This window comes from Peromyscus leucopus, chromosome 7, assembly GCF_004664715.2.
Source record: "Peromyscus leucopus breed LL Stock chromosome 7, UCI_PerLeu_2.1, whole genome shotgun sequence".
NCBI classification, from domain to species: Eukaryota; Metazoa; Chordata; class Mammalia; order Rodentia; family Cricetidae; genus Peromyscus; species Peromyscus leucopus.
In genome coordinates this window covers 107,756,250-107,781,187 of record NC_051069.1, presented here as the reverse complement: position 1 = coordinate 107,781,187, position 24,938 = coordinate 107,756,250, and the positions used below count along the sequence as shown (strand labels likewise).

Below are 24,938 nucleotides of genomic sequence, written 5' to 3'. Positions count from 1 at the left end.
TTGCTAAATGGTCTTATTAATAAAAAACCCGGAGCCAGATATTGGTGTTAAAACTGAGAGATCAGAGGAATAGGACAAGCCATAGACAACCTCACTTTGTTAGCCCTCAGCCTCCAGAGAGACCTCCTTCCTGTCTACCCATGCCTATATGCCTTTCTGTTCTGCCATCTCACTTCCTCTCTCCACCCAACTACATCACTTCCTGTCTGTCTGTACAGAGCTCCAGACTACTGTGGTTAATGCTGGGATTAAAGGCATGTGTCACCACACCTGGCTCTTGTTTCTAATGTGGCCTTGAACTCACAGAGATCTGGGTGGATCTCTGCCTCCCAAATGCTAGGATTAAAGGCATGTGCTACCACTGCCCAACTTCTATGTTTAATATAGTGGCTGGCTTTTTCCTCTGATCCTTAGATAAGCTTTATTGGGGTACACAGATAAAATATCACATTTCCTCTTTTTTTGTCTCATATAAAAAATTCTAACTAATATAAGAAGAACTATATACAATAAGTACAATAACTATATACAATATATACAGGCAATAAATACATCAACAGTGTCAAATCCATTTGCATTTGACAAATTCAATGAAAATATTCCATTATCTATCTTTGGTGAGTCCAAAATGTATCTAATTCACTTTCTATCCTAACTTGTATTACTAACTGAAAACTATCTTTTGATGTCTTTCAAATGTGTACATTTTACATCTCTTAGTGAGTTTCTTTTCTGAATTTCTTAACAAGGAAAAACTATAACTAATCTTCAACTCCCTCAGAGACTTGAGAAGGAAATAATATTACCTAGTCAAACAGGAAGTGCAAACAATCGACTTCCAAAAAATGTGAGAAATGACAGAAACAGCTGGCTGCCTGGACAGTCACTTGAGGTTTCTCTGCAATGTTGGGGCATCCATTCTTTGGCCTACAGGCTTAGCATATCTGACAGACTCATCTGTGAAGCAGGATTTTCTAAAGAGCTTTCCTACCTTGTCTTGGCAAGGATAGGCAGTCCTTTGTTTTGTGTCCTGCTTGTCCATTTTGGACAGCATACTGTCAGTAGTTGATCCGAGGGCACTTTCTTGCCCAGTGGCTTAACTTTTGCCACAATGAAAGTAAACTCCATATGGAGTTTCTTCAGTGCCCATCATCTTCTCTGAAGTAGATTGGTGCTTCCAGGAGCAGACATGTCTCATAGTCATAAAAACAAGAACAAAATCTATGTTATTAAAACATCTTAAATGCTATATTCTGTATATCTCTGAAATGTTTGAAGATGACCTGTCTAAAATATATTTCTGCTTGACCTTGAAAACATACCTAATATGACTACAAGTTTGATTGTAATGACTAACTATATAACTTTATATACTAATTAATTGGTAATAATAACTTACAAGGATTAGCAAATTGCATTACATTATTAAATGAACTGTATAGGTACAATACCTTGAACAAGATTAGAAATATATGTACAATATTTTCTAACAAAATCAATCTCCAATTTGTATCAACATAATTTGTATACAATATACAAAAATCCAATCTAATGTAAAATATTTAAAACTAGTAGTTACCTTTTAAAAGTTGATTCAATAATCTACCTTTTTATCTTATATCTATATCCTCTCGTTTTTTCTTTTCAGAGTAGATTCAATAATCTACCCTTTAGTTTATCATTTCTATATCTTTTTTTTCCAGAGTAATTTCAATAATCTACCTCTTATCTATATCCTCTTTTTCCTTTTTCTTTTTTCCAAACAAGAACCTTAAATCTAATCTCCTTTGTTTAGCCCTTTTCCTAACCATTAGCAATGACAACTTGTAACCAACCAGTCTAAACAATGACAATTACCCATACATAACCCATTGAAAGAACAAAAACCACTCACTCCACCTCTTGGGAATGTGGGTGTCATGTTCTTAAAATTACTTCCTGCTGTGGGGGGGGGGAAGGGGGCAAAGGAATCTTTAGGGATCCTGAGGGAAAAAAAAATTGGGTTAATTGTCAAGTTCCAGGAGAGGTAGTTGTATCATTAGTTGTCCAGTCTCTCTATAATGGGAAAGTTCAGGGCTTATCTCAAGTCCTCGCTTGAATCATCTGTGAGGCTGGATCATCTCAACTAGCTATCTCAAAATTGTCCTAAGCAGTTTGTAACCCAAAGCTGATCTTTGGGTGATGTTTGTCAGCTTAATGGTATTATTATTTATTGTCCATGTGGAATCATCGTTGTGGGGCCCCATCATCCGTTTGGAGACTTCAAAGTTGTTGTTCAGTGTGGTCATGGTTCTCTACAGAAAACTGATAGAGACTCAAACTCCAAATCATGTATAGGAAGCTAGATGAAGCCTTTTTTTCTAGAATTAGTTAGTCTCCTATATGACCATTAATATCATGACAAAAGTTTTATATATATATAAATCTTATAAATTTTGATATAAAATTCATACCTTAAGAAAAGTTTTAAAGAATCAAAATAGAACCAAGGAATTATGAGATTAGTGGCAATAGAATAGTCCCTTAGTTTTGGTTTTCTCCTGTGCCATATCAGATGACTCTTCTGACATGATACATGACATGATTTTGTATTTTCTTTTAACAAGCATGCTTTGGTTTAGAGAAGGAGAGAGCCATTCTCCAACTCCAAAGCAAGCTTTAATTTTTAATTGAATTGGGACTCCATAAAGACCATTTGTATTTAGTGTCTGTTTAGAAGAGCAGAAACAAACATTTAGGAAGACTTATGAAATTTTATATGTGATATACCAATAGGCCAGTTTACTCTTTTTCTTGGGACATTTTTTCTGGATGATTTGTCCTTTTTCTTCAGGTGTCTCATTTGCCCAGTGTTCTTCAGATTCCTTAGCCTTCATTCTCCTGAAAGACAAAAACAAAAATCCTTCCCCAACCCTAACTTTGGGGAAGCTCCCTTTGGGCAAGTTATATCTGATTAAATGAAAAGCATTTGTTACTTGTATGAGTTAATTTAAATTGAATGGTCATGCTGGCTGATGAACTATCACCTCTTCTAATTAAGAGGTCTCTCGTTCAAATCGAACCCTTTATCAATTTTGATGATAACCATAGCTTTTCTTCTCCTGTAGAAACAAAAGCAAAACCTTGTCCCCAACGTAATATAGCTGTGCTACCATGTCAAGCTGTCCTGTTCTTATATTCATAGGTTGACTTGTAATTAAAAAACAATTAACAAAATTATCAGATTTCTTTGTCTACCACAGTTTGTTTTTGTTTTTTAAACATGTGGTGGTTTGCCAAAGGAAGTGGTACTGTTAGAAGGTGTGGCCTTATTGAAGAAAGTGTGTCACTGTGGGGGCAGGTTCAGACAGTTGGCTTCCTGTTGCTTGCAAGATGTAGCATTCTCAGCTCCACCACCACATCTGCCTGCATGCCACCAAGCTCATTGGTGAAATTATTATGGCTACTCCACGTAGTTAAAAGGAAGATTTATTTAGTGGGTAACTTACAAAAAAGGGAAAGGTAGGTTGTGGGGTCTGGGGAAGGTGTATCAAAGTCCAGCAGTGTTCTCTGGAGCTCTGCTCGGTCAACCTCCATCGTCCAGGGTCCAGGAACTGAGAGAGCTCACTGGCCCATCCAGATCTTGGGTCTCTTGGCGCCTCCCTTGGCCCCGCCTTGTAGGTGTGACAGTTGCCGAAGCCTCAGTGGGGGTTGGAATTTCCAGATCAAAGCTGGAATGGCTACTCACTACACATGCTCCCCTCTATGATGACAATGGCCTGAATCTCTGAAACTGTAAGTGAGCCACCCCAATTAAATGTTTTCTTTATAAGAGTTTTTGTGGTCATGCTGACTCTTTAAAAACCTAAGCTAAGACAACTCAGAAATCTAGAACTGATTTTTCCTTCCAATATACTAGAAAAGTTTCCTTCTTATAAAAACTTACATCATATAAGTTGAAAAAAAAAGTAGTATACTTCCTCATTAAAGCCTATAGACAACAGTACTTGGGAGGCAGAGACAGGTGAATTTCTGAGCTAGTATACTTCCTCATTAAAGCCTATAGACAACAGTACTTGGGAGGCAGAGGCAGGTGAATTTCTGAGTTGGAGGCCAGCCTGATCTATAGGTCTACAGATTGAGTTCCAGGACAGCCAGGGCTACACAGAGAAACCCTGTGTAAGAGGTCAGCCTGCCTGTTTCCAGTACTGGAATTAAAGGCCTATGCCACCATGCCCACCTTGAGCTCTTCTTTCTTTCTATCTGCCTGCCTCTCTGTCTGTCTGTGTATCTATTTTTGACAGGGTTTCTCTGTGTAGCCCTGACTGTCCTGGAAGTAGCTCTGTAGACCAGGCTGATCTGGAACTCACAGAGAGCTGCCTGCTTCTACTTCCTGAGTGCTGGGATTAAATGGACCAAAGGCTTGTACTACTATGCCCAAGTTACTTTATTTTACTTTATTTTTTAAAGGCAGGCACTTATGTAGTCTTGGCTAGCTTGGAGCTCTCTATGTACACCAAGCTGGCTTGGAACTCAAAGATCTCCCTGCTTCTGCCTTCTAAGTGCTGGGATTAAAGGTGTTGTAGGCAAAGTTTTCCCATCCCAGTAGCCCCTTCCAAATTACCACGCTTAGGCTTATATTACTTATAAATGCTCAGTCAATAGCTCAGGCTTATTACTACTCAGTCTTACAACTTAAATTACCCCATTTCTATTCATCTGCATTCTGCCACATGGGTTGTGGCTTTACCTGTCTTCCAGCATGTCCTGCTCCCTCTGAGGCTCATAGCAACTCCCCTGACTGCCCTCCATCCCATCATTCTCAGTTTGGCTTTCTCGCCTAACTTCCTGCCTGGCTACCAGCCTGTCAGCTTTTTATTAACCAATGAGAGTAATACATATTCACAGTATACAGAAGGATTATTCCACAGAATTTCCCCTTTTTTGTCTATTTAAAAAGGAAGATTTTAACTTTGTCATAGTAAGATTATATGCAACAAAAACAGAATTACAGTTACAATATCCAGTCCATTTTTATTTGACAAAATTAGAGAAAAATACTCCATTTCTATCTTGTTTTGGTGAGTTTAAAGTTTCATATTTATTTATAGATATTTATATAATTATATATGATATCTTTATTTTATATAATTATAGAAATATATAAATATACATATAAATATATATTTATATAATTTATCTTTTACCATAACTAAAAAGAACTATAACTATGACTATCTAGTCTTCAACACTGTAAGAGACTCCAGAAGGGTGAAATGTTATCTAACGTCAGGGACGTCTCGCTGCCTGGACAGTCACTCAAAGTTCCTCTGTAATGTTGAGGCATCCAACTCTGACCTACAGGCCTTGCATATCTGACAGACTTTCCTCTGAAGCAGGAATTTTGAAGAACTGCCCTACCTTGTCTTGGCAAAATTTAGCAGTCACGTTTTTTGTGTCCTAAGGGTCCAGTTTGGACAGTAACTGTCAGTCGTTGAGGCAAGGGCAGTCCCCCCCCCCCATGGCTAGCTTTTGCCATAAAGAAAACAAACTCCATACGGAGTTTCTTCTATGCCCATCATCTTTGTTGAATGTTAGTACTGCGAGGAGCAGACGTATCTCACTGTCATGAAAAGCCTTAGGTTATTAAGCCTTTTAAATGCCATGTTCTGTAGGTCTTTGAAGTGTTTGAAGATTACCTAACTATCTGAAATACATTTCTGTATCATCCAGCTAACATGACTATAAGTTTGATAGTTGTGGGTGACTATTAGCCTGTATTTCTTAATTATACATTACATTTTTAAATGAGTTGTATAAGCACATTTACCTTAAACAAGAGTAGAAATATACATATAGTATAACAAAATAAACTTTAAATTTGTATATAAAATATTTCAAGATTAATGTCTTTTGGATTAAAGTGATTTCAGTAATCTACCCTTTTCCCCCATCATATCTCCCTTTCTTCTTTTAGAAAGAGAGCTCTGAATTTAACTCCTTTGTTTACCCCCCCCCCCTTTTTGGACTATGATCAATAACAATTTGTAACCAACTCCCCTTAAATGAAAACAAACATCTATAACCAATATTTCGAGAATGTGGACCTAGTTTTCTAGACTATGTCTTGTTGACTGAGGGCACTAGTAATCTTTGGGGGACCCTGAGAAAATCAGGATAATTGTTAAATCTTGGCTGTAGTATTCTGTGAATACTGGATCATCTCAGTAATTAGCTTTAAAGTTGTTTTGCATGTTGGATCACCTGGGCCATTTTTATTGGTGTCTGCTCCCCTTTTTCTGAAAATACATAAACTTTTGAAGGTAACATACATAAACTTTTGAAGGTAACATACATATCTGTATTAATACAAATATAGATTGTGCATTGTACATAAGTCAACCAAAGATAATTTTTTTGTTTCATGTTTGAGCAGGTAAAATACATGTCATCTGTCCTATAGTTATTTTTAGGTTTATTTCTTTATGTCTATAGAGAGGATTTCAGGGGGTCTTCCCCCATCAAACCTGATGTTCTTTAACCTGGAATGAATCCACAGCTTCTCATTTCCCGTGGAAATAAAAACTTTACCTCTCTCCCAATGTAACGTATCTCTTGACTTACATTTTGAAGTCAAGTCATCTTTAAAATATATAGGTTGGTTCAGTTTAGTATCTTTTATAATCATTTTGTTCATTAACGGTCAAAAAATCTAAAGACAGCACAATAACATATGGGATCCAGACTCTGTTTATTTCCCATCTTTGTGTGGCTTATATATTTTTTATTACTGTATTCCTTTTAAAGGACTTTATTTTAAACCTATATCTTTTAATCTAAGACTGTATATATTCTTTTTCTTCTCTCTCCCAAGTCTATGCACATTTACAAACACACTGTGACTCGTTTAGAGGCTTTTTTTTTTTTTTTTTCTGAATCTGTCTTACTGTGTATCTCTGTCCTTTTTCTGATCGTATGAACCTTTAAACTGGGAGATGGTTAGGTTATCTGTACTGCAGCCGGCATGAAAGACTGCAAGAACCTGCCATGCAGCAGCTCAAGCCTGCAGCCAGCGGTCAAGGGATGTGTCTGTACCGTGAGCACGGCCCGCATGAAAGACACGAACTAGGAAGCTGTCTTGGCTCTGTTTTTGTGTTTCTAGAATTCCCCCCTCCTTTTTTTTAAAGCTTTCTCAGGCTTTATATGGATGTATGCCCATCACTTTGGAGTGCCATAAGTATGCAGAGTTTTTCTGTCCCAGTAGCTTCTTCCAAATTACCACACTGAGGCTTATATTACTTATAAATGCTCAGTCAATAGCTCGGGCTTATTACAACTAGTTCTTACAACTTAAATTAACCCATTTCTATTCATCTGCATTCTGCCACATGAGTTGTGGCTTTATCTGTCTTCCAGCATGTCCTGCTTCCTCTGAGGCTCCTGGCAACTCCCCTGACTCTGCTCTTCTTCCTATCATTCTCAGTTTGGCTTTCCTGCTTAACTTCCTGCCTGGCTACTGGCCTGTTGGCTTTTTATCAACCAATGAGAGTAATACATATTCACAGTGTACAGAAAGATTATTCCACAGCAAGGTATGGGTCACCATACCAGGGTCTGTGTTAGCTACTTGTTTCTTATATTTACTTGTAGAAAATATTTATCTTTTTATTGAGCATTTTTCTCAATGCTTTTTCCTGACGCCCTTCCCCACTTTAGATATTTAGGATTTCGTTTTGTTTCTGAGATGGGGTGTTACTTTATAACTCCCTGAGCCTGGGTTGGCCTGGACCTCAATGATCTCCTGTCTTACCCTGATGCACACTTGAGGTTGTAGACCTGTAATGAAGTGATCCACTGAGATAGTTATTGACAACCATGCTGATTAAACCACTTAACATTTTTGTCCATTAATGGCCAGACCAAGAGTGGGCTTGTGTCTCTAGAAAGTCTCTGGTGACCAAATTTGGGTACAGCATTTTTGTTTGTTTGTTTGTTTTTGTTTTTTGAGACAGGGTTTCTCTGTGTAGCCCTGGCTGTCCTGGAACTCACTGTGTAGACCAGACTGGCCTTCAACTCTTTGAGATCCACCTGCCTCTGCCTCCCAAGTGCTGGGATTAAAGGCGTGCGCCACCAACTGCCCAGCTGGGGTACAGCATTATTAAAAGCAAAAACCACAAAGACCATAATTTATATTTAAGTTAATTTAGGGTAAAATTAGCCTTGAAATGATTATTCCTGGTAGAGAACAGTAATTATTTCAGCTATGCCATCACAATTTTTTTTTTTTTAAACAGGGTTTATCTGTGTAGTCTTGGTTGTCCTGGAACTAGCTTTGTAGATCAGGCTGGCCTTGAACTCACGCATAACAATTATTTTTTTACTTAATATCTTTTTTAGTTATTAGTTTACTTTAATTATTTTGGTTAATACATCTGGACTATGGTCAAGGCCATGGGACTCTCAGGTGTATTGCCAAGGGAGATGTGACTGTTGGGGGAAGAGTGTAGGGGCTGAGAACTATCTAAGCAAACTTAGAATGGAGTGAGAACAGGAGGGTGTTATCTTAGTCATTTCAGTATCTGGGTACTTGCCTCATCTTACATTGTTGCATACTTCTCTTAGGTTTATTATTATTATTTTAGTTTTTGGAAGACTGAAGAAATGGTTCAGTGATTAAGAGCATTAGCGGTTCTTCTAGAGGACATGGGTTTGATTCCTAGCACCCACATAGCAGCTCACAATCATCTGTAACTCTAGTTGCAAGGAATCCAGTACCTTCTTCTGGCCTTTGTGGGTACCAGATACACGCATGGTGCACTGATACACATGCTGGCAAAACATCCACATACACAAATAAATAAAATTTAGAAGTTTCTTTGTGTGGTATGCATGTGCATGTCCATGTGCAGCACACATGGGAAGGGCAGTTGTCTGTGTAGGGTGACTTCTTCAGTTGTTCTCCTTGTATTTGAGACCCAGTCACTTACTGAACATGGGCCTCACTGATCCAACAAGACTAGCTGGCCATTGGGTTCTAAGGACCCTGTCTCTTGTTTCCTCAGCGCTAGGACTCCTGGCATGTGCTGCCACGCCCAGCTTTGACAGGGTTCTGGGTCTCTGAGCTCAGGGCCTCACGCTTGTGTGGTAAGCACTTTATGGATGGAGCCGTCTCCCCAACCATTTTACAGGTTGATTCGGGCTCTTATTCAAGTTAAATTCTACTGAAAGTAAATACTTTTTAGAAGGGAGTCTAGGTAACTTGGCCCCAGAATAGTGGAAGCATTTTGAGTTTTGAGTCCAGCAGTTGACTGAGGACTGTTTTTATTAGTGCAGCTACTGTATAATATACATAAAGCATTTTCCCTCTTAACTTGCCAACATTTTCTTGAAATTACTTTATATTTAAGACGAAGATGAGATACTAGAGAAGGAGGGGAGAGAATTTAATGGTCACTTTCCCTGTAGTGTTTACTGTTTTTCCATCTGGGAGCTTTTACTGTACAAGAGAACATTTAGTGTATGATCATACAAGTGATTAAAAGATTGGGGGTGTATTTCAGTGAAATGTATAAAGGATGGAGAGCTGGTAGGGATAATTTGCCCTTCTGTGTTTTGGTAAAGATTCATGTACTTTTGAACCTTAATAACCTCAGCCTAGACCAAAAAATAATTGAGACACACATGTGTTTGAACAGTTTAAATAACCAAAACTTATGTAATGAGTAAATAAGTGAGTGATAGCAGTCATTAATTGAAGATTTCTTTGCCAGGCACATGGTTGGGAAATGGAAATTTATTCTCTCACTAGTAGTGGAGCTGTTGAGTGATTTTCAGTCCATTCAATGGTAGTTCTTGAAAATAAGTGAGTTTTGAGTCAGGCTTTGGAAGGAGGACATCATGTGAGTTAATATATAGTAAGAAAGACACATTACTTGTTGAAGATGGTGCTTAATTACATTCAGGACATGAAGGATGAGTTAATATGTTCAGTTTTCAAATACTTGGTGCAGTGTTTAGTAGGTGCTGTGATTTAGAGGTCGGAGGAGTGATTTGCAAATGCACATTTCATTCTTGGTGGAGGGAGGATTCCACCTAGATAAGATTTTAAAATAATCCATGTCAGGAAGGCAAGTGATGGGCCAGAGAGAGGAGGAGAAGGAAAGGCTGGATGGGTGAGGAGAATGTGAATGAGATTAAATTTGTTGCTTAACTTCCATAACCTTAAAGGGCTTGATAATGCCTTGAGCCTTGTTTTTGGGAATGGGGGCGGGGAGGAAGGGGAAGCCAACCAACAAAAGCTTTTAGATAACCCATTCACTTTCTGCGTTGGGGCTGAGTTTTGGTTGTTTTTGAAGCATTGCTCCATGCTCTCTTCAAAATTCTTGGATTGGGAGGTGACTGTTGTAGTATTCTTTGTTTGTGTGTTTATTTTGTTTTGCTTTTCGAGACAGGGTTTCTTTGTGTAGCCTTGGCTGTCCTGGAACTTTCTTTGTAGACCTCAAGCTCACAGAGATCTGCCTGCTTCTTTCTGCCTCCTGAGTGCTGGAATTAAAGATGTGTACCACCCCCACCCAGCTTATGGTTGCAGTATTCTGAAAAAAATAAGATAAAAGTGACTTCTTTTTTTTTTTTTGAGACAGGGTCTCTATGTAGTTCTGGCTGTCCCAGAATGGGCTCTGTAGACCAGGCTGGTCTCACAGAGATTTTCCTACCTCAGCCTCCTGTGTTCTGGGATTAAAGGTGTGTGCCACTACACTTGGCTAAAAGTTACCATTTAAAATGTCTACTTGATTAAAATTTTTTGCATTTAGTATATTTTGTAATCACCACTAAGAGAAAGAACAAACCTACCTTATGATTTAGTTACTTCCACTCCTCATTCTCAACTCCTGCCAACCACTGTTTTGTCTCTGGATTTGCGTGTTCTAAACATTTTCTATAAAGGAAATCTGACAATATGGGCCTTTGACGCTGGACTTCCCTCACTCAGCCTCTTCTTCTCTCTAGGTTTACCCGTGCTTTTGTGTGTGTCATTTCTTGACTCGTGCTCATCACTTCCAGCCTTCCCTTCTCTTCCTTGACTGAGGAACTGATGCCTCCCTCTCTCACTTCCGTGGGTCCTTTTCATTCCATGGAACCCATCCAGATAATTCAAAATAATCTTCCCATCTTGAGCTTTTTACTTTCCTTTCTTTTTTATGTTTTTGGGACTGGTCTCATGTAGTGAGACCTGGGACTGACTCTGGAGCCCAGTGTGACCTTAGACTCTTACTCAGTCTTTTTCTTCTGCTCCTTGCGTGCTGGGGTTACAGTTGTGTACCACCATGTTTAGCTTTAGATCTTTAACTTGACGATATCTAACAAGTATTTCTATTTGATGTGTGGATGTTTTGCCTGCATGTATGTCTGTTCACGGTTGGTACCCATGGAGGCCAGAAGAGGGCTTTGGGTCCCTTGGAACTGGAGTTAGAGTTGGTTGTGAGCCAATTACCAAATGTGTGCTGGAAACTCCAAGAGTAGCAAGTGCTTTTAACCACGGAGCCATCTCTCCAGCTCTAAAGTGTATATTTCGTTCTTTTTGCTACATCAGGTGATATGTTTGTAGGTTTTTGAGATAGAACATATATGTCTTGGGGATGGGAGCATTATTTTATGTACTGTGTGTAGTATAGATTCCTCACTGTTAACTCCACTGCTCCCTAAGGCTTTTTCCTCAGAATGTTTTCTTTGTTGTTTAGATAAGTTATTTAGCTTGTCTTTAAGTTCACAGATTTTATCCTGTGTGATCTGTACATCATTGAGTTCCCAGCAAATGCTTTTTCTCAGTCAGTATACATCTTATTTGTATAATTCCATTTGGTACTTTAAAAATAACTTCTGGGTACACATTTCATTGTCTTTTTTTCTTCACATTAAGAGAAAAGATGTTTTTGGTGAGCCAAACAAATCTTTGTAGATAAATTCGTAGTGTGACCGATTTAGCCACTGCTGTTAGTCTCCTTCAGACAAGTACCAGGACTGAAAGAAGCAAAACCTGGTGCTGAGAACAGACTGTGTTGGCAGAGCTTGTTTGTGCTCAGAAGTCACAAGGCCTGTGCCCAGTCTCTAGCACAACCCTAACCCTGTGTGTGCGCGCTTGTGTGAGTGTATGCACACGCACACTGTACCATAGTGCCTGTGTAGAGGTCAGAGGACAGCTTCCAGGAGTCACTTCTCTCCATCATGTGAGTCCTGTGGCTGGAACTCAGGTTTTCAGGCTTGGCAGCAAGCATCTTTACCAGCTGAGCCTGCCTCCCATCCCAGTTTCTTCATTGAGAATGTATTTTATTTTTTGACATTCTCTTGTAACCCAGGATGATCTCCAACTTGTCATGTAGTCACACATGACTTTAAACTGACCCTCTTGTCTCTACTTCCTAAGTGCTGGCATTACAGGTATTCCATACGTCATTTTGATTGCATCCTGGACATTTTGGTTGTTATGTTGGTAGACCTTGTTCTTATTTTCCTCTTGTATTCCAGCAAGCAGTTGCTCTATTTATGTTTAGTGTATAGTTTTCTGTCCTACTTTTGGGAGTTGTAATTTAGCTTTGGTAATTTAGTTTTCAGGGGTCTTGTAATATTGCTCTGGCACCACTGTGCCGGGATCTGTCCGGACCCTCTGTACTGCTAACGGCTGGTTGGCTTGGCATTGCCATAGATGTGGACAGGGTTGAACTGCCTGCCACCGTTGAAGGTGTAAAGTAGAGGACCATGTGCATGCTGCTGCCGGAGTCATTCGGGCCAGTCCTGTCCTGGATGAGGACTGCGGAATACTTTGACGTAGATCTGTGCTGAGCTGCCCTTTTCACAGATCTCTAGCCAGAGGGCAGGCTTTTCTAGTTTGTTGGCTTGTCTGTGCATCTATCATCCTTACTTTCTTGGTGGCTCTGAAGTGCAGACCTCTCTGTTGTCCAGCCTGAAACATGGGAGAGAAAAGGGAAATTCATTGAACTCACCACGGGTTTTCCTAGCTCCAGGGTCTCTAGCTGGTACCTCCTTTCTATACCTTTCAAAGCCCTTTTGTGATCATTTTTCAGTTGTTTTTATGGTATTTAGTTGTATTTGGAGAACAGGGAGTATGGACCTATGCTATCATACTTTAGAACTGGAATCCTAACAATTTTCTGTTGATGTATCCAATCGTCTTTTTAAAATAAAAATCACAGAGCCAATGAAAAAGAGAGAAAGCCGAGAGGTCAGAGCTCAGAGATAAAATCTTACCTCCTGCAGTGCTCCTAACTTCCCCGAGAGAGAGCTACTTCCTGTTTGTCTGTGTTTAAATAGTCTTTCTGTTCTGCCTTCTCATTGGTTCTAAACCCAACCACATGACTGCCTCATCACTGCATGTAAGTACCGCCCTCCAGGTCTTAAAGGCATATGTCTCCAATACTGGCTGTATCCCTGAACACACAGAAATCTACCTAGCTCTTCTAACCATCACGCTCTTGCTATGGCTCTAATAGCTCTGACCCCAGGGCAACTTTATTTATTAACATAAAATTAAAATTACATTTCAGTACAAATAAAATATCACCATAATTTTCAATTTTTTTTACATTCTTATTTATTAGCTATAGACTTGAAATAGCTGAGGGTGTTTTTTGTTTTTTAATTCTCAGTTACATTTTCGTTATTGTGTATGTGTGGAGGTCAGAGGACATCTTTTTGGAATCACTTCTTTCCTTCTACCATGCAGGCATTGGGTTTGAACTCAGGCTGTGAGGCTTGCTGTCAGGTGGGAACCTTTACCTGCTGAGCCATCCTGTTGGCCCTGAGGTTCTTAAGGTTGTGTTCACTAGCTCTCTAGGGCATGTCTCCTCATCTGTTGTCCACTGTGGGGCAAGACAGGCTTAGTCTTCACTGTTAAATGAAACTGTGGTGATTCAAAATGCTATGTTTTATATGTGTATTATTTATTTATGTATTTGTTTTCAGGGAGTGGAGCAACTGCTGTGGTCCAAGCAGCGTATTGTGCCCCCAAAAAGGAGAAAGTGGCAATCAAACGGATAAACCTTGAGAAGTGTCAGACTAGCATGGATGAACTTCTGGTATGCATAGCTCATATTTCTTTCTTTCTTTTCTTTTCTTTTTTTTTTTGTTATTTTTATTATTTATTTTTATGTGCATTGGTGTTTGACCTACATGTATGTCTGTGTGAAAGTGTCAGATCCCCTGGAACTAAAGTTACAGGCAATTGTGAGCTGCCATGTGGGTGCTGGGAATTGAACCCGGGTCTTCTGGAAGAATAGCCAGTGCTCCCCTCCCCCGCCATTCCCTGTGTAGTTTTGGCGCCTGTCCTGGATCTCGCTGTATAGACCAGACTGGCCTCGAACTCACAGAGATCTACCTGGCTCTGCCTCCCGAGTGCTGGGATTAAAGGTGTGCGCTACCACCACCCAGCAAGTAACCAGTGCTCTTAACCGCTGAGCCTTCTCTCCAGCCCCATAGCTCATATTTCTTAAGTGGAGAGACATGCTCTTGTAGTTTATGTTAAAGGATGTTTTTAGTTTCTTTTGAAAAGGCGACTTAACTTATTTTCATTAATAAATGATTATTATAAAATTTATAAAATCAAAGTAAGTTGAAAAAAATTACAATCTTATTTCTGAGGTTAACATTTGATACGTACTTTTTTAGACTGAATATTTAACTTTATTAGCATTTTTGTGATTTTTCTCTCTCTTTGTGTATTTCTCTTTACATTGAATGGCTAGTTGTACCGCTCTGTGTTTGCTCATGTAGGTTTAGTAAATATATGTGTAGTATCCATTGAATAGAGATAGTTTATTGAACATGTGTTCTAGTTTTATATGGTTGCTGTTTGTTCTTATTGATACAGTGGTAGTTACTTATTTCTCATCTCTATAAGTAACACCATGAATTTGTGATTCCTGGGTCAAGACTCTTTTACAAGATACTGGCCTTAGAGAAACATCAGTTGTGTTATGCACACTGATGGAAGATAAGAGACAGAATGGACCCTCTACCTCTTTTTTATTTATTTTAAAACTTTTTTTTTTAAGACAGGGTCTCACTATGTAGTCCTGGCTGCCTTGAAACACTCTACATAGATCAGGCTGGCCTCAGACTCTCAGACTCAAAGCACCTGAGTGCTGAGATTAAAGACATGTACCACCATGCTAGTTTTAAATTTATTTTTAGAGTTTATGTTGGTGTGTGTGTACAGTGTACATATTTGTGGGTTTGCTAGTGCATATGTAGGCCGGAGTTGAGTGTTGGGTGTCTTCCTCAACAATTGCTTTCCACTGTATTTTTTGAGGTGAGCCTGAGTTTGCGAATTTGAGTTGATTGGCTAGCTGTCAAGCCCCAGAGTCCTCCTGCCTCTGTCTTCCATTACTGGGATTACAGGCATGTGTTATGCCAGGCTTTTATGTGTGATCTGAGGATCGGACTTAGCTAGGAATAGAAGTGATAAAAGATGGTCTATGGGAAAAAAAATAAAAATAAAAAAAGCAACCTTACAGGGATTATTTTGTATTTTTGTTGTATTCTTGGACTAGCAATATAGTTTAAAAATATAGCCTTGTGTTGTAGGCTGTATAGTGAGTTACAGGACAGCCAAGGCTATGTAGAGAAACCTTGTCTCAAAATACATAAATTAATAATAAAAAGCCATGTGGTAAGTGCTTAGCAAGGAAAATTAGACAGCTTTAAAAGTCATATCTTTATTTCCTTTTTTGGTTTTTGAGACAGGGTTTCTTTTTATATAACTCTGGCTGTCCTGGAACTATATATGTAGTCCAGGCTGGCCTTGAATTTACAGAGATCCACCTGCCTGTACCTCCTCAGTACTGGGATTAAAGGCATATGCTACTATGCCTGGCTCATTTAATTTTTTTTTTTTTGTTATTATTTTGCAGAGTTAGCAATCAAATCTAGAGTTGTATGTATGCTAGGTAAATGCTGCTTTACTGAGTTACATTCTCAGTTTATTTAAAGTTTTAATGTTTTAAATCCTGGTGTGTTTTGTTTTGATTTTTTTGCTTAAGGATGAAATATAATAGCCCCTTTAGGGGCCTTTCTAAATAATACAGTATTTGAGAGCTGTAATCTACCATGTTAGATGTCTTGATATTTTTATTTTATATTTTTTAAAGATTTATTTATTTATTTACTTATTTATTTATTATGAACACAGAAGAGGGTGCCAGATCTCATTTCAGATGGTTGTGAGCCACCATGTGGGTGCTGGGAATTGAACTCAGGACCTCTAGAAGAACAGTCAGTGCTCTTAACCTCTGAGCCATCTCTCTAGCCCGATATTTTTATTTTATAATGATTTTTTCCCTAAGATTATTTGCGGTGGAGCTGGAGAGTTTGCTCGATGGTTATGAGCACTCGTTGCTCTTGTAGATAGACCATCCTGCACCCACATGGCAACTTACAACCATATTTAACCCCAACAACCTCCACTAACACCAGGCATGCACACGGTGCTCATACATACATGTAGGCAAAATATTCATATGCATTAATAAAATAAAACTAAAAAGTATTTTTTTTTTTTTTTTGGTTTTTCGAGACAGGGTTTCTCTGCATAGTTTTGCGCCTTTCCTGGAGCTCACTTGGTAGCCCAGGCTGGCCTCAAACTCACAGAGATCCGCCTGCCTCTGCCTCCCGAGTGCTGGGATTAAAGGCGTGCGCCACCACCGCCCAGCAAAAAAGTATTTTTTAAAAAAGGTATATAGAGCTAGTGATAGAAAAGTCAGGAATGGACTGTAAAGGCATTACTGCTAATTAAGCCTGATGACCTGAGTTTAATCCTTAGGACCCACAGGGTGAAAGTAAACAGCCAGCTCCCAAAAATTGTCCTCCGAGGTGTGTCTGCATGCATGCACTCACACATTCTCTCTCTCACTCAGTAAATAAATACAATAAAACAATGACGAGAAAAGGCAGGGGTTAGGACTGAGATTCCCTGCCTGTCTAGAAGTTTTCCCATTGCTCCCCACCCCCACCCCTGTAGTTAGGGTGACAGGGAGTAAACTGCTGAGCTGCATCTGCAAGCCTCCACTGTCCAAGAGGAACTGAGTTGTTGGTGGTGTCCGTACTGAATATTGGGGCATAATCACAGTGAAAGAGAACATAGTAGTCACAGCTGCTAATAGGCAGCTGCTTACTTAGTTCTTTCTTTTCTTTCCTGTTTCCTGAGTTTTTAGAAGTTAAGGAGCCTAAAAACCCCTGTTGGTGACTTTATGGCTTGCAAAATATGTAGAGCAAGGTCTTTTCTATAAATCAATTCACATTTAAGTAGAAAAGATGAAAAAATAGCATTTAACGAGTACTTCATTTATCATTTTTAAAGAATTTAAAAAACTTTCTATACCAAAGATATAAAGCATGTACATGAATAAATGAAAAGCTGTATAAATCACTGTAGAATTTCTTTCATTCAACAAATGTTTAATAAAGGTGTACATGTGCCAGGCACAATGATAAAGGCAAAGAATACTCTTAACTTTCATTGAGCTTACAGCTGTGTGTGTGTGTATGTGTGTGTGTGTGTTGGGGTGTGTGCAGAAAATAACTAGGCAATAAGTTCAGTAGCTAGAGAGGTGGCTCAGTGGTTCTGAGCATTTGCTGCCCTTCAGAGGACCCGAGTTAAGTTGTTAGGATCCAAGTCAGGTGGCTCACAACTGCCTGTAACTTTAACAGCTCCAAGTCATCCATTGCCCTCTTCTGACCTTCATGGGTGCACAGGTGCACACTTACCCCAAATAAGAATAATGAAGAAAATAGCGTAAGTTCTATTTTAAGCACATACGTGCACACACACTGGAGATTGAACTAAGGACCTAGCACATGCTAGGCAAGTACTCCATTACTAAGGTTATAGTTCCATGATGACTGGGAAAATAGGATTTAATAACTGCTTTTATGAGGTAGAGTTTTTATGTAGCCAGAGTGGCCTTATAAACTAGGGTGGGAGGACTGGTTCAGTGGTTAAATGCTCTGGCTGCTCTTTCAGAGGACCCAGGTTCAACTCCCTCAGCCCACATGGTGGCTCACAACCACTCACAACTCCACTTTCAGGGGGTCTGATACCCTCTTCTGACCTCCATAGGCACCAGGCATGCATATGGTGTACATACATACATTCAGGCAAAATACTCATACACATAAAATAAAATCAATAAGTATAGATTTAAAAACCCTCGATGTAGCCGAATCTGTCCTTAGACTCTTTTATTCCTCTCGCCTTCCCTCCCAGGTGCTAGGATTGCGTGCATGTGCCATCCCATGTGGGAATCCGGTTCTAAGTCCTGGCCTTCATGTAGCCCTCAGTCTAGCAGAGCCAGACAAGTAAGCTCATATGTACTGTGTAGTGTTTACGTGCTGTCACGGGAGAAGGTGCACAAGGTGCTTGGAAAGTTAAGGGGCTCTTGGCCTCTCCCATCTGGAAAAATACAGTTGTTATTTTGCCTTTTTAATTAAAAAGAAGAGAAAGGAGAAAAAGGAGGAGGAGGAGCAGCAGCAGCCCCTGACGAACCTGGATGCTTTGGGAAAATATGGAAAAAAAAATACACTGAAATCAGATTGCTAAGCTAAGATGCTGTGGGAATATATGTGGTGCAGAGGGAACTGTAGGGTTCAAGGTCCAGAGATAGAAGCATTAAGTTGTTTTGTGTGGCTACATCTTAGGAGTGGGGTCAGAAGGGACAGGGATAAGACCAGAGGGTCCCCGCTTTCACTCAGGGTCTCTCAAACCTTTGAATTGTCCCTTGTTAATTTACATGTTATAAACCGAGATAGAGTCAGGCTTTGGTACAGGTCTCACTGCTCCGGGTTTAGTTGATAACTTTGTACCATTTCAGGTTACTTCTCTCTGATGTGAGAATTGTTAATAATTTCACAAAAATTAGGTGAACTGATATTTTACTAAGACAAAACAACCCCCCACAGACAGACAGACAAAAACATTTACCTTCTGTTTATTAGTAATTATTCTCTGTTGGCCAGATTTCCCAAGATAGTTATTCAAGGATACCTTGAAGTAAAACTGTGTGTCCGTCCCAATGGAGGCCTCCGAGGTACTGTGCCAGGACGCGATAAACAGTGCCTGTTTTCTGTTTCAGAGATGACTAATACAGTGTCTAGGAGGAGTCGGGTTAGAGTCAGAATTGACTGACGGAAACTACATGGTTTTCTGGTTGAGCCCCACGCCCCCTCCCGTTTCTCTGTGTAGCCCTGACTGTCTGTCCTGGAACTTGCTCTGTAGACCAGGTTGTCCTGGAACTCATAGAGATCCGCCTGCCTCTGCCTCCCGAGTGCCGGGTTTACAGGCCTGGTTTAGTCTTTTTAGATGGGATCTTGCCTGTGTATCCTGATCTCAGCCTTCCTTCCTCTCAAGTGCCAGGATTAGAGGTGTATGCAGCCTGGCTTGTAGCCATTCATGAAGAGATTAGTACCTTGGAAATCTCAGAGAAGACTGTAACATAGTCCTGGGATAACTAAATCTGGATTTGCTAATTTATAGGTGTTGCTTTAAGCTGGAATTTAATAAGTGACTATATATTTTCTTCTTTGTAGAAAGAAATTCAAGCCATGAGTCAATGCCATCATCCTAATATTGTGTCTTACTACACGTCTTTTGTGGTAAAAGATGAGCTGTGGCTAGTCATGAAGCTGCTAAGTGGAGGTGAGTACATATATGCTGCAGTGGAATGCTAAGTTCTGTGGGTTAAAAATTTAATAAAAATTCCCCAGCACTCAGAGCAAAGGCAGACAGATCTTTTTGAGTTCAAGGACAGCCTCGTGTACAGATCGAGTTCCAGGCTGGCCAGAGTTACACAGTGAAATCTTGTCTAAAATTAAATAAATAAAAAAAATCTTCTTATCCTGATAGGGTTTTGTTGACATTTTACATTGGAGGATACTGAGAATGTAGTTTAAATAAAGCATGCTAGTGTGTCGCTTCGATAGGTTTCACACATCCTATTTGACTGTTATACCTCCAGCATCTCTCTTGATTGCAGTATAGCTTCCTTCCCCTTCCTTCCAGGACATCAGCTGATTGAAAAGTTTTGTCTGTTTATCTAGATTTATTAGATTCTTCCTTTTTGATGTGACGCCTAATCTGTATGTCTGTTTCTAGCATACTGAGCATTAGATTAAAAATTCAGCGTGATGGAATTTAGGCTAAATATTTTTAGGTCTGTCACGTTGCACATTCCATATTGTATCACATCAGAAAGGTTTCCTATCTGAACATTCGTTTATTAGTAATGTTTGTTTTGTTTGTTTAAGATTGTGACAACCCAAGTCTCTCTATAAAAAGGATTTTCCCTTGTAGCTAGCAGGTAATCTGTGAGATGAAACTTTGCCGCTATTCTAGGTCCCCACAGGTCTTATATTTTATATATTTTAGCATTTAGTCCTTGTTTAAATCAGTTAATCCATTAGGAGTTTTTTTTTTTTTTTTTTTTTTTTTTTTTTTTTTTAGAGATTATTTATTTATTATGTTTACAGTGAGTGTTTGGCCTGCAGGCCAGAAGAGGGCACCAGATCTCATTGTAGATGGTTGTGAGCCATCATGTGGTTGCTGGGAATTGAACTCAGGAACTCTGAAAGAACAGCCAGTGCTCTTAACCTCTGAGCCATCTCTCCAGCCCCAGGAGTTATTTTTTATTATTGCATTGTTTCTTCTGTTTTTTGTTTATCGAGACGGGATTTCTCTGTGTAGCCCTGGCTGTCACCATTTCTTTTGTAAATATAAACGTGTGTGTGTGTGTGTGTGTGTGTGTGTGTGTGTGTGTGTGTGTGTGTGTATTTTAAGAGGAACCTTACTTTATTAACTGGGGCTCTTTAATCTGCACTGTCGTCCCATTAAAAAGGCAGAATAAAAAGATTGAGGGCAGGTGAGATGGCTCATGGCCTGCTTGGCTCTGGGAGTCGCAAAGGTGTGATGGAGGCCTGATCCACAAGGCTGTCTTCTGAGCACGTGTGCACTAGAGTGTTCATGCCTGCCCCAGTTACAAATAAACATTGAATGTATTGAAAGAAGTGGTTGTTGGCCTGGAGAGAGATGACTTAGTAGTTAAGAAAACTTGTTCTTGCAGAGGATTGATGTCCAATTGCAGCACCCACATGGTGGCTTACAACTATCCATAACTCCAGTTCCCCAGGATCTGATGCTTTCGGACCTCTGGGGGTACCGGGTACACATGGGGGGGGGGCGCAAAATACTCATACACGAAAAATAAATCTAAGATAATTTTAAAAATGGATTGTTGAGGTGAATATGTTGGCTCATGCCTGTAATCCCCCAGGACATGGGAGGCTGAGGCAGGAATATTTCAAGTTTGGGGTCAGCATAGACTATATATAGCTGGTTCCTTGCAATTTTGAGTCTAGATTTTTTCCTGTGTGTGTATGCACACACACACGCGCGCGTGCTTGTATATTCATATGTGCATTCACCTGTGCCCGTGCACAGGCACATTTGTTTTTGTGTGTTTGTGTTCATATGTGTGCAGTTGTGTGCATATATAGGCAAGAAGACTAATTTTTATTCCTTAGGTGCCCCCCAACCTCCTTGGTTTGAGACAGGGTCTTTCACTGCCCTGATCTTTGCCAAGTGGTCTAAGCTGGCTGACCAGCAAACCCTATGGGCTGCCTCTATCCACCTACCCAGTGCTGGGATTATGAGGTCGAGTTACCACATCCAGCCTTTTTTTCCCAAGAGGGTGCTGGGAATTGACTCAGGTCCTGGTGCTTGGTGTTTACTGGCTGAGCTATTTCCCCAGCTGTATTCCGAGTTCCTCAGGCTCACAGTTGCATTCTTTCTCCCCAGATCTAGAGTCAGTTGATATTTTCACTGAAGACTGGTATTATAAAGCAGAACTTTGATACTTGAAGTGTCCATTACCATGGCCTCAGTGATTTTAGAACTTGGAAATATTGTATATTACAAGTAAATCATAATTTCACATTAATATTTCCTGTTTGAACAAAATATAAATTTATAAAGCTATTTTAACATTATACTTGAATCTCTTCTCTTGCACAGAAAAAATTTTTTTTCTTGTAACATATATGTAATATACACAAATACATGGACATTTGGCATGTGTAGATTGAACATTTTTTTTGTTTTTGCTCTTCAAGACATGGTTTCTCTGTGTGGGCATTTACCTAGTACACAGACATACTTGCAGGCAAAACACCCATATATATAAAATAAAAAAGGTGAAATATTCCTTTTCCTATTATAGAATAAACTTTAAACTAAATAGATATATTAAGCAATATTTAGAAAACAAAACAAACTAGAACTAAATCATATGTGTGTGTGTGTGTGTGTGTGTGTGTGTGTGTTGTGTGTGTGTGTATAAACATATGTATATTTACATTAAATTTTATTCTGGGGTTGGAGAGATGGCTCAGTGGTTAAGAGCACTGACTGCTCTTCCAGAGGACCTGAGTTCAATTCCCAGTAACCACATGGTGGCTCACAATCACCTGTAATGAGATCTGGTGCCCTCTTGTGGCCTGCAGGTATACATGCAGACAGAACACTATATATATAATAAGTCTTTTAAAAAAAAAGAAATTTTATTCTGATATTTTCAGCAATAAGTATAACACCTTACATTTTGAATTTACTTTTTTTTATTTGTTTTGTGTTTTAGATAGAGTCTTTGTAGTCCTGGCTGTCTTGGAGCTCACGATATTGACCTGGCTAGCTTTAACTCACAGTAATTCCCTGACTCTGCGTCCCAAATGCTGGGTTTAAAGGTTGTGCGCCACCACATCTGGGAGCTTTAATATTTTTGAGACAAAGTCTCACTATATAAAACCCTGGATGGCCTAGAACATTCTATGTAGACCAGGTGTGCGGATTAAAGGCATGTACCACCACTCTCAGTGAAACTGATGTTCTAAAACCACCATTTCTTGGACATTTTGTTAGAATAAGTTTCATTAATTAGACTGATTTTACAAGCATTTCATAGTACTTTCTTATAATATTTAGTTAATTATAAGAAATGAACCTTGGCAGTGAGCCAGGGAGTAGTGGTATACACCTTTTATCCCAGCAGAGGGAGGCAGAGTCAGGAGGATCTTTTGAGTTTGAATGCAGCCTGGTCTATAGAATGAGTTCCTGGACAGCCAGGGTTACACAGAGAAACCCTGTCTTGGGGAAAAAAAACCAAAAAACCAAACCTTGACAGTGAGTATTGGCAGTTACTACTATTTTCTTAAATCTTTAGAAGTGCTTTCTGTCCAAATATCTGTTTCTGCAATTTGTTAGCACCATACTGCAGTGTAAGATCTTCAAAACCAGGTAGTTGGGGCCAGCAGGCTGCCCTCTGACCTCCATCCACTTGCATGCACCATGTTCATCCATGTGCACACAGATAAGTAAAGAAAACGACTCCGAGTGATTAAGAAAAACCTGAGAGGAAGGAAAGCAAGTACTTCCATCATTAAAGGATTATGTGTAGAATTACAAAAATCTAATTTAATGTATTTTCTTAGATAGTAAGGTATTTTGTTATTTAGAAACATTCTCATCTTTGTCAAATGCTAAGAGAGAAAAATTTGGATAATCTTTTGATTTAAGCAGGGCCCAGCAGAATATCTAGTTAACAGTGATGAGCTTTGCATGTTTAATCAGTAGCAGTGAATTTTTAGCTTTTTGACATCTATTGGCTTATAATGCAATCCTGGACTAAACAAATTTTGGGCCCCCTGAAATCTCAATGGCTCAGAGACATCTTAATAGCGGCAGTAGTCGTTAAGGGTTGGGGACATAATTCAATGGAACAATGCTTGTCTGGCATGGGCAAGGCCCTGGCTCAGTCCCCCTCCTGTAAGAGAGAGAGAGAGTAATAGTGTTTTGATAATTAGCAGTGATTTCCTTGGATGATTAGGGCTTTGTGTTGTCTTGTATAATATTAGAGGGACCAGTCTTAATATTATACATCCCAGGGGCTCAGGAGAGAGAACTACTATTTTCTGGGAAATAGAATCTCAGCACATGGAGCTCTATAGTCCATTTGCTTTAATTCCTCTGGCATAACATCCTATATACACAGCTTCAGTTCTGTTCTCATGCCTAACTCCTTTCTTGCCTGATTTCTCTCTGTTTATCTACTGTTCCCTCTTAAGTTCTATCTTAATTCTCTCGTCTTAGTTCTGCCTCATCTAGGTCCTTTTCACCTTGTTCTTACCCAGCTAGTACTTCCCCATCTGACTCTTTCTCATCTTCCATCTCTTCCTCTAGTCCTCTCTTCTGGCCCTTCAATCTCGTTCTTTCCCATCTCAGTTTGTTCCTCTCAAGTTCTTACCCATCTAGTTCTTCCATTCTCTTTTCTCTTCTCCGTCCTCCATTCTCCACGTCCTACCTAAGTCTCCCTGGAATCCAGTTATATCAAGCCCCCTCCTGGAGCAAGCTCACCAGACTTTCTTTAACAACCCAGAATGGGAGTGGTAAAAGAGGAGGTCAACTGAGTGCTAATGACTGGTTAGCATATCACTGTTAGTCCTTGAAAAGCAGCTAAGGAGGATATCTGATTCCAGAGAAAGCATTTTCTCCAAATACCTGGAATGTGTGTGTCCAGAGAGTGATCAGTCCATGCTGTTAGCTCTTCTTAGGGAAAAGTCAATTGGAAAAACTATGAAGGCACACATGATTTTCATAACAGAAGACAGCTGATATATAACAAGCCAAATAACACAAAAAACTCCTTGAAATTTGGCTTCCTCTGGGGGATTTCCCTGCTCTCTCCAGGTAGTGACTTTGCCATAACCAGCTGAGTTCTTAGGATATATTCCTGCGGCCTGCAGCAGTGTTGCTATAGTTGATTTTTTTACTCTGCTCTTTGGGGGCCTGCCACCCAGCTCCCAAATAAATACATGGAGACTTACTCTTATTATTTATGAATGCCTGG

General features: G+C 39.6%; 1 protein-coding gene across 3 annotated transcripts in view; it reads left to right on the top strand.

The window, feature by feature from the left end:
• The window catches only part of Oxsr1 (oxidative stress responsive kinase 1), a 98,019-nt gene that overhangs the window by 14,775 nt on the left and 58,306 nt on the right, over positions 1-24,938 (top strand). For 2 of the 3 annotated variants that reach the window (XM_028856418.2, XM_037208031.1), the window contains exons 2-3: positions 13,957-14,069; positions 19,573-19,681. In XM_028856418.2, the coding sequence (XP_028712251.1) occupies positions 13,957-14,069; positions 19,573-19,681 (222 nt within the window). Of the gene's footprint in view, positions 1-13,956; positions 14,070-18,253; positions 18,346-19,572; positions 19,682-24,938 lie in introns of those variants that run through there. The other variant, XM_037208032.1, reaches the window with a different exon arrangement.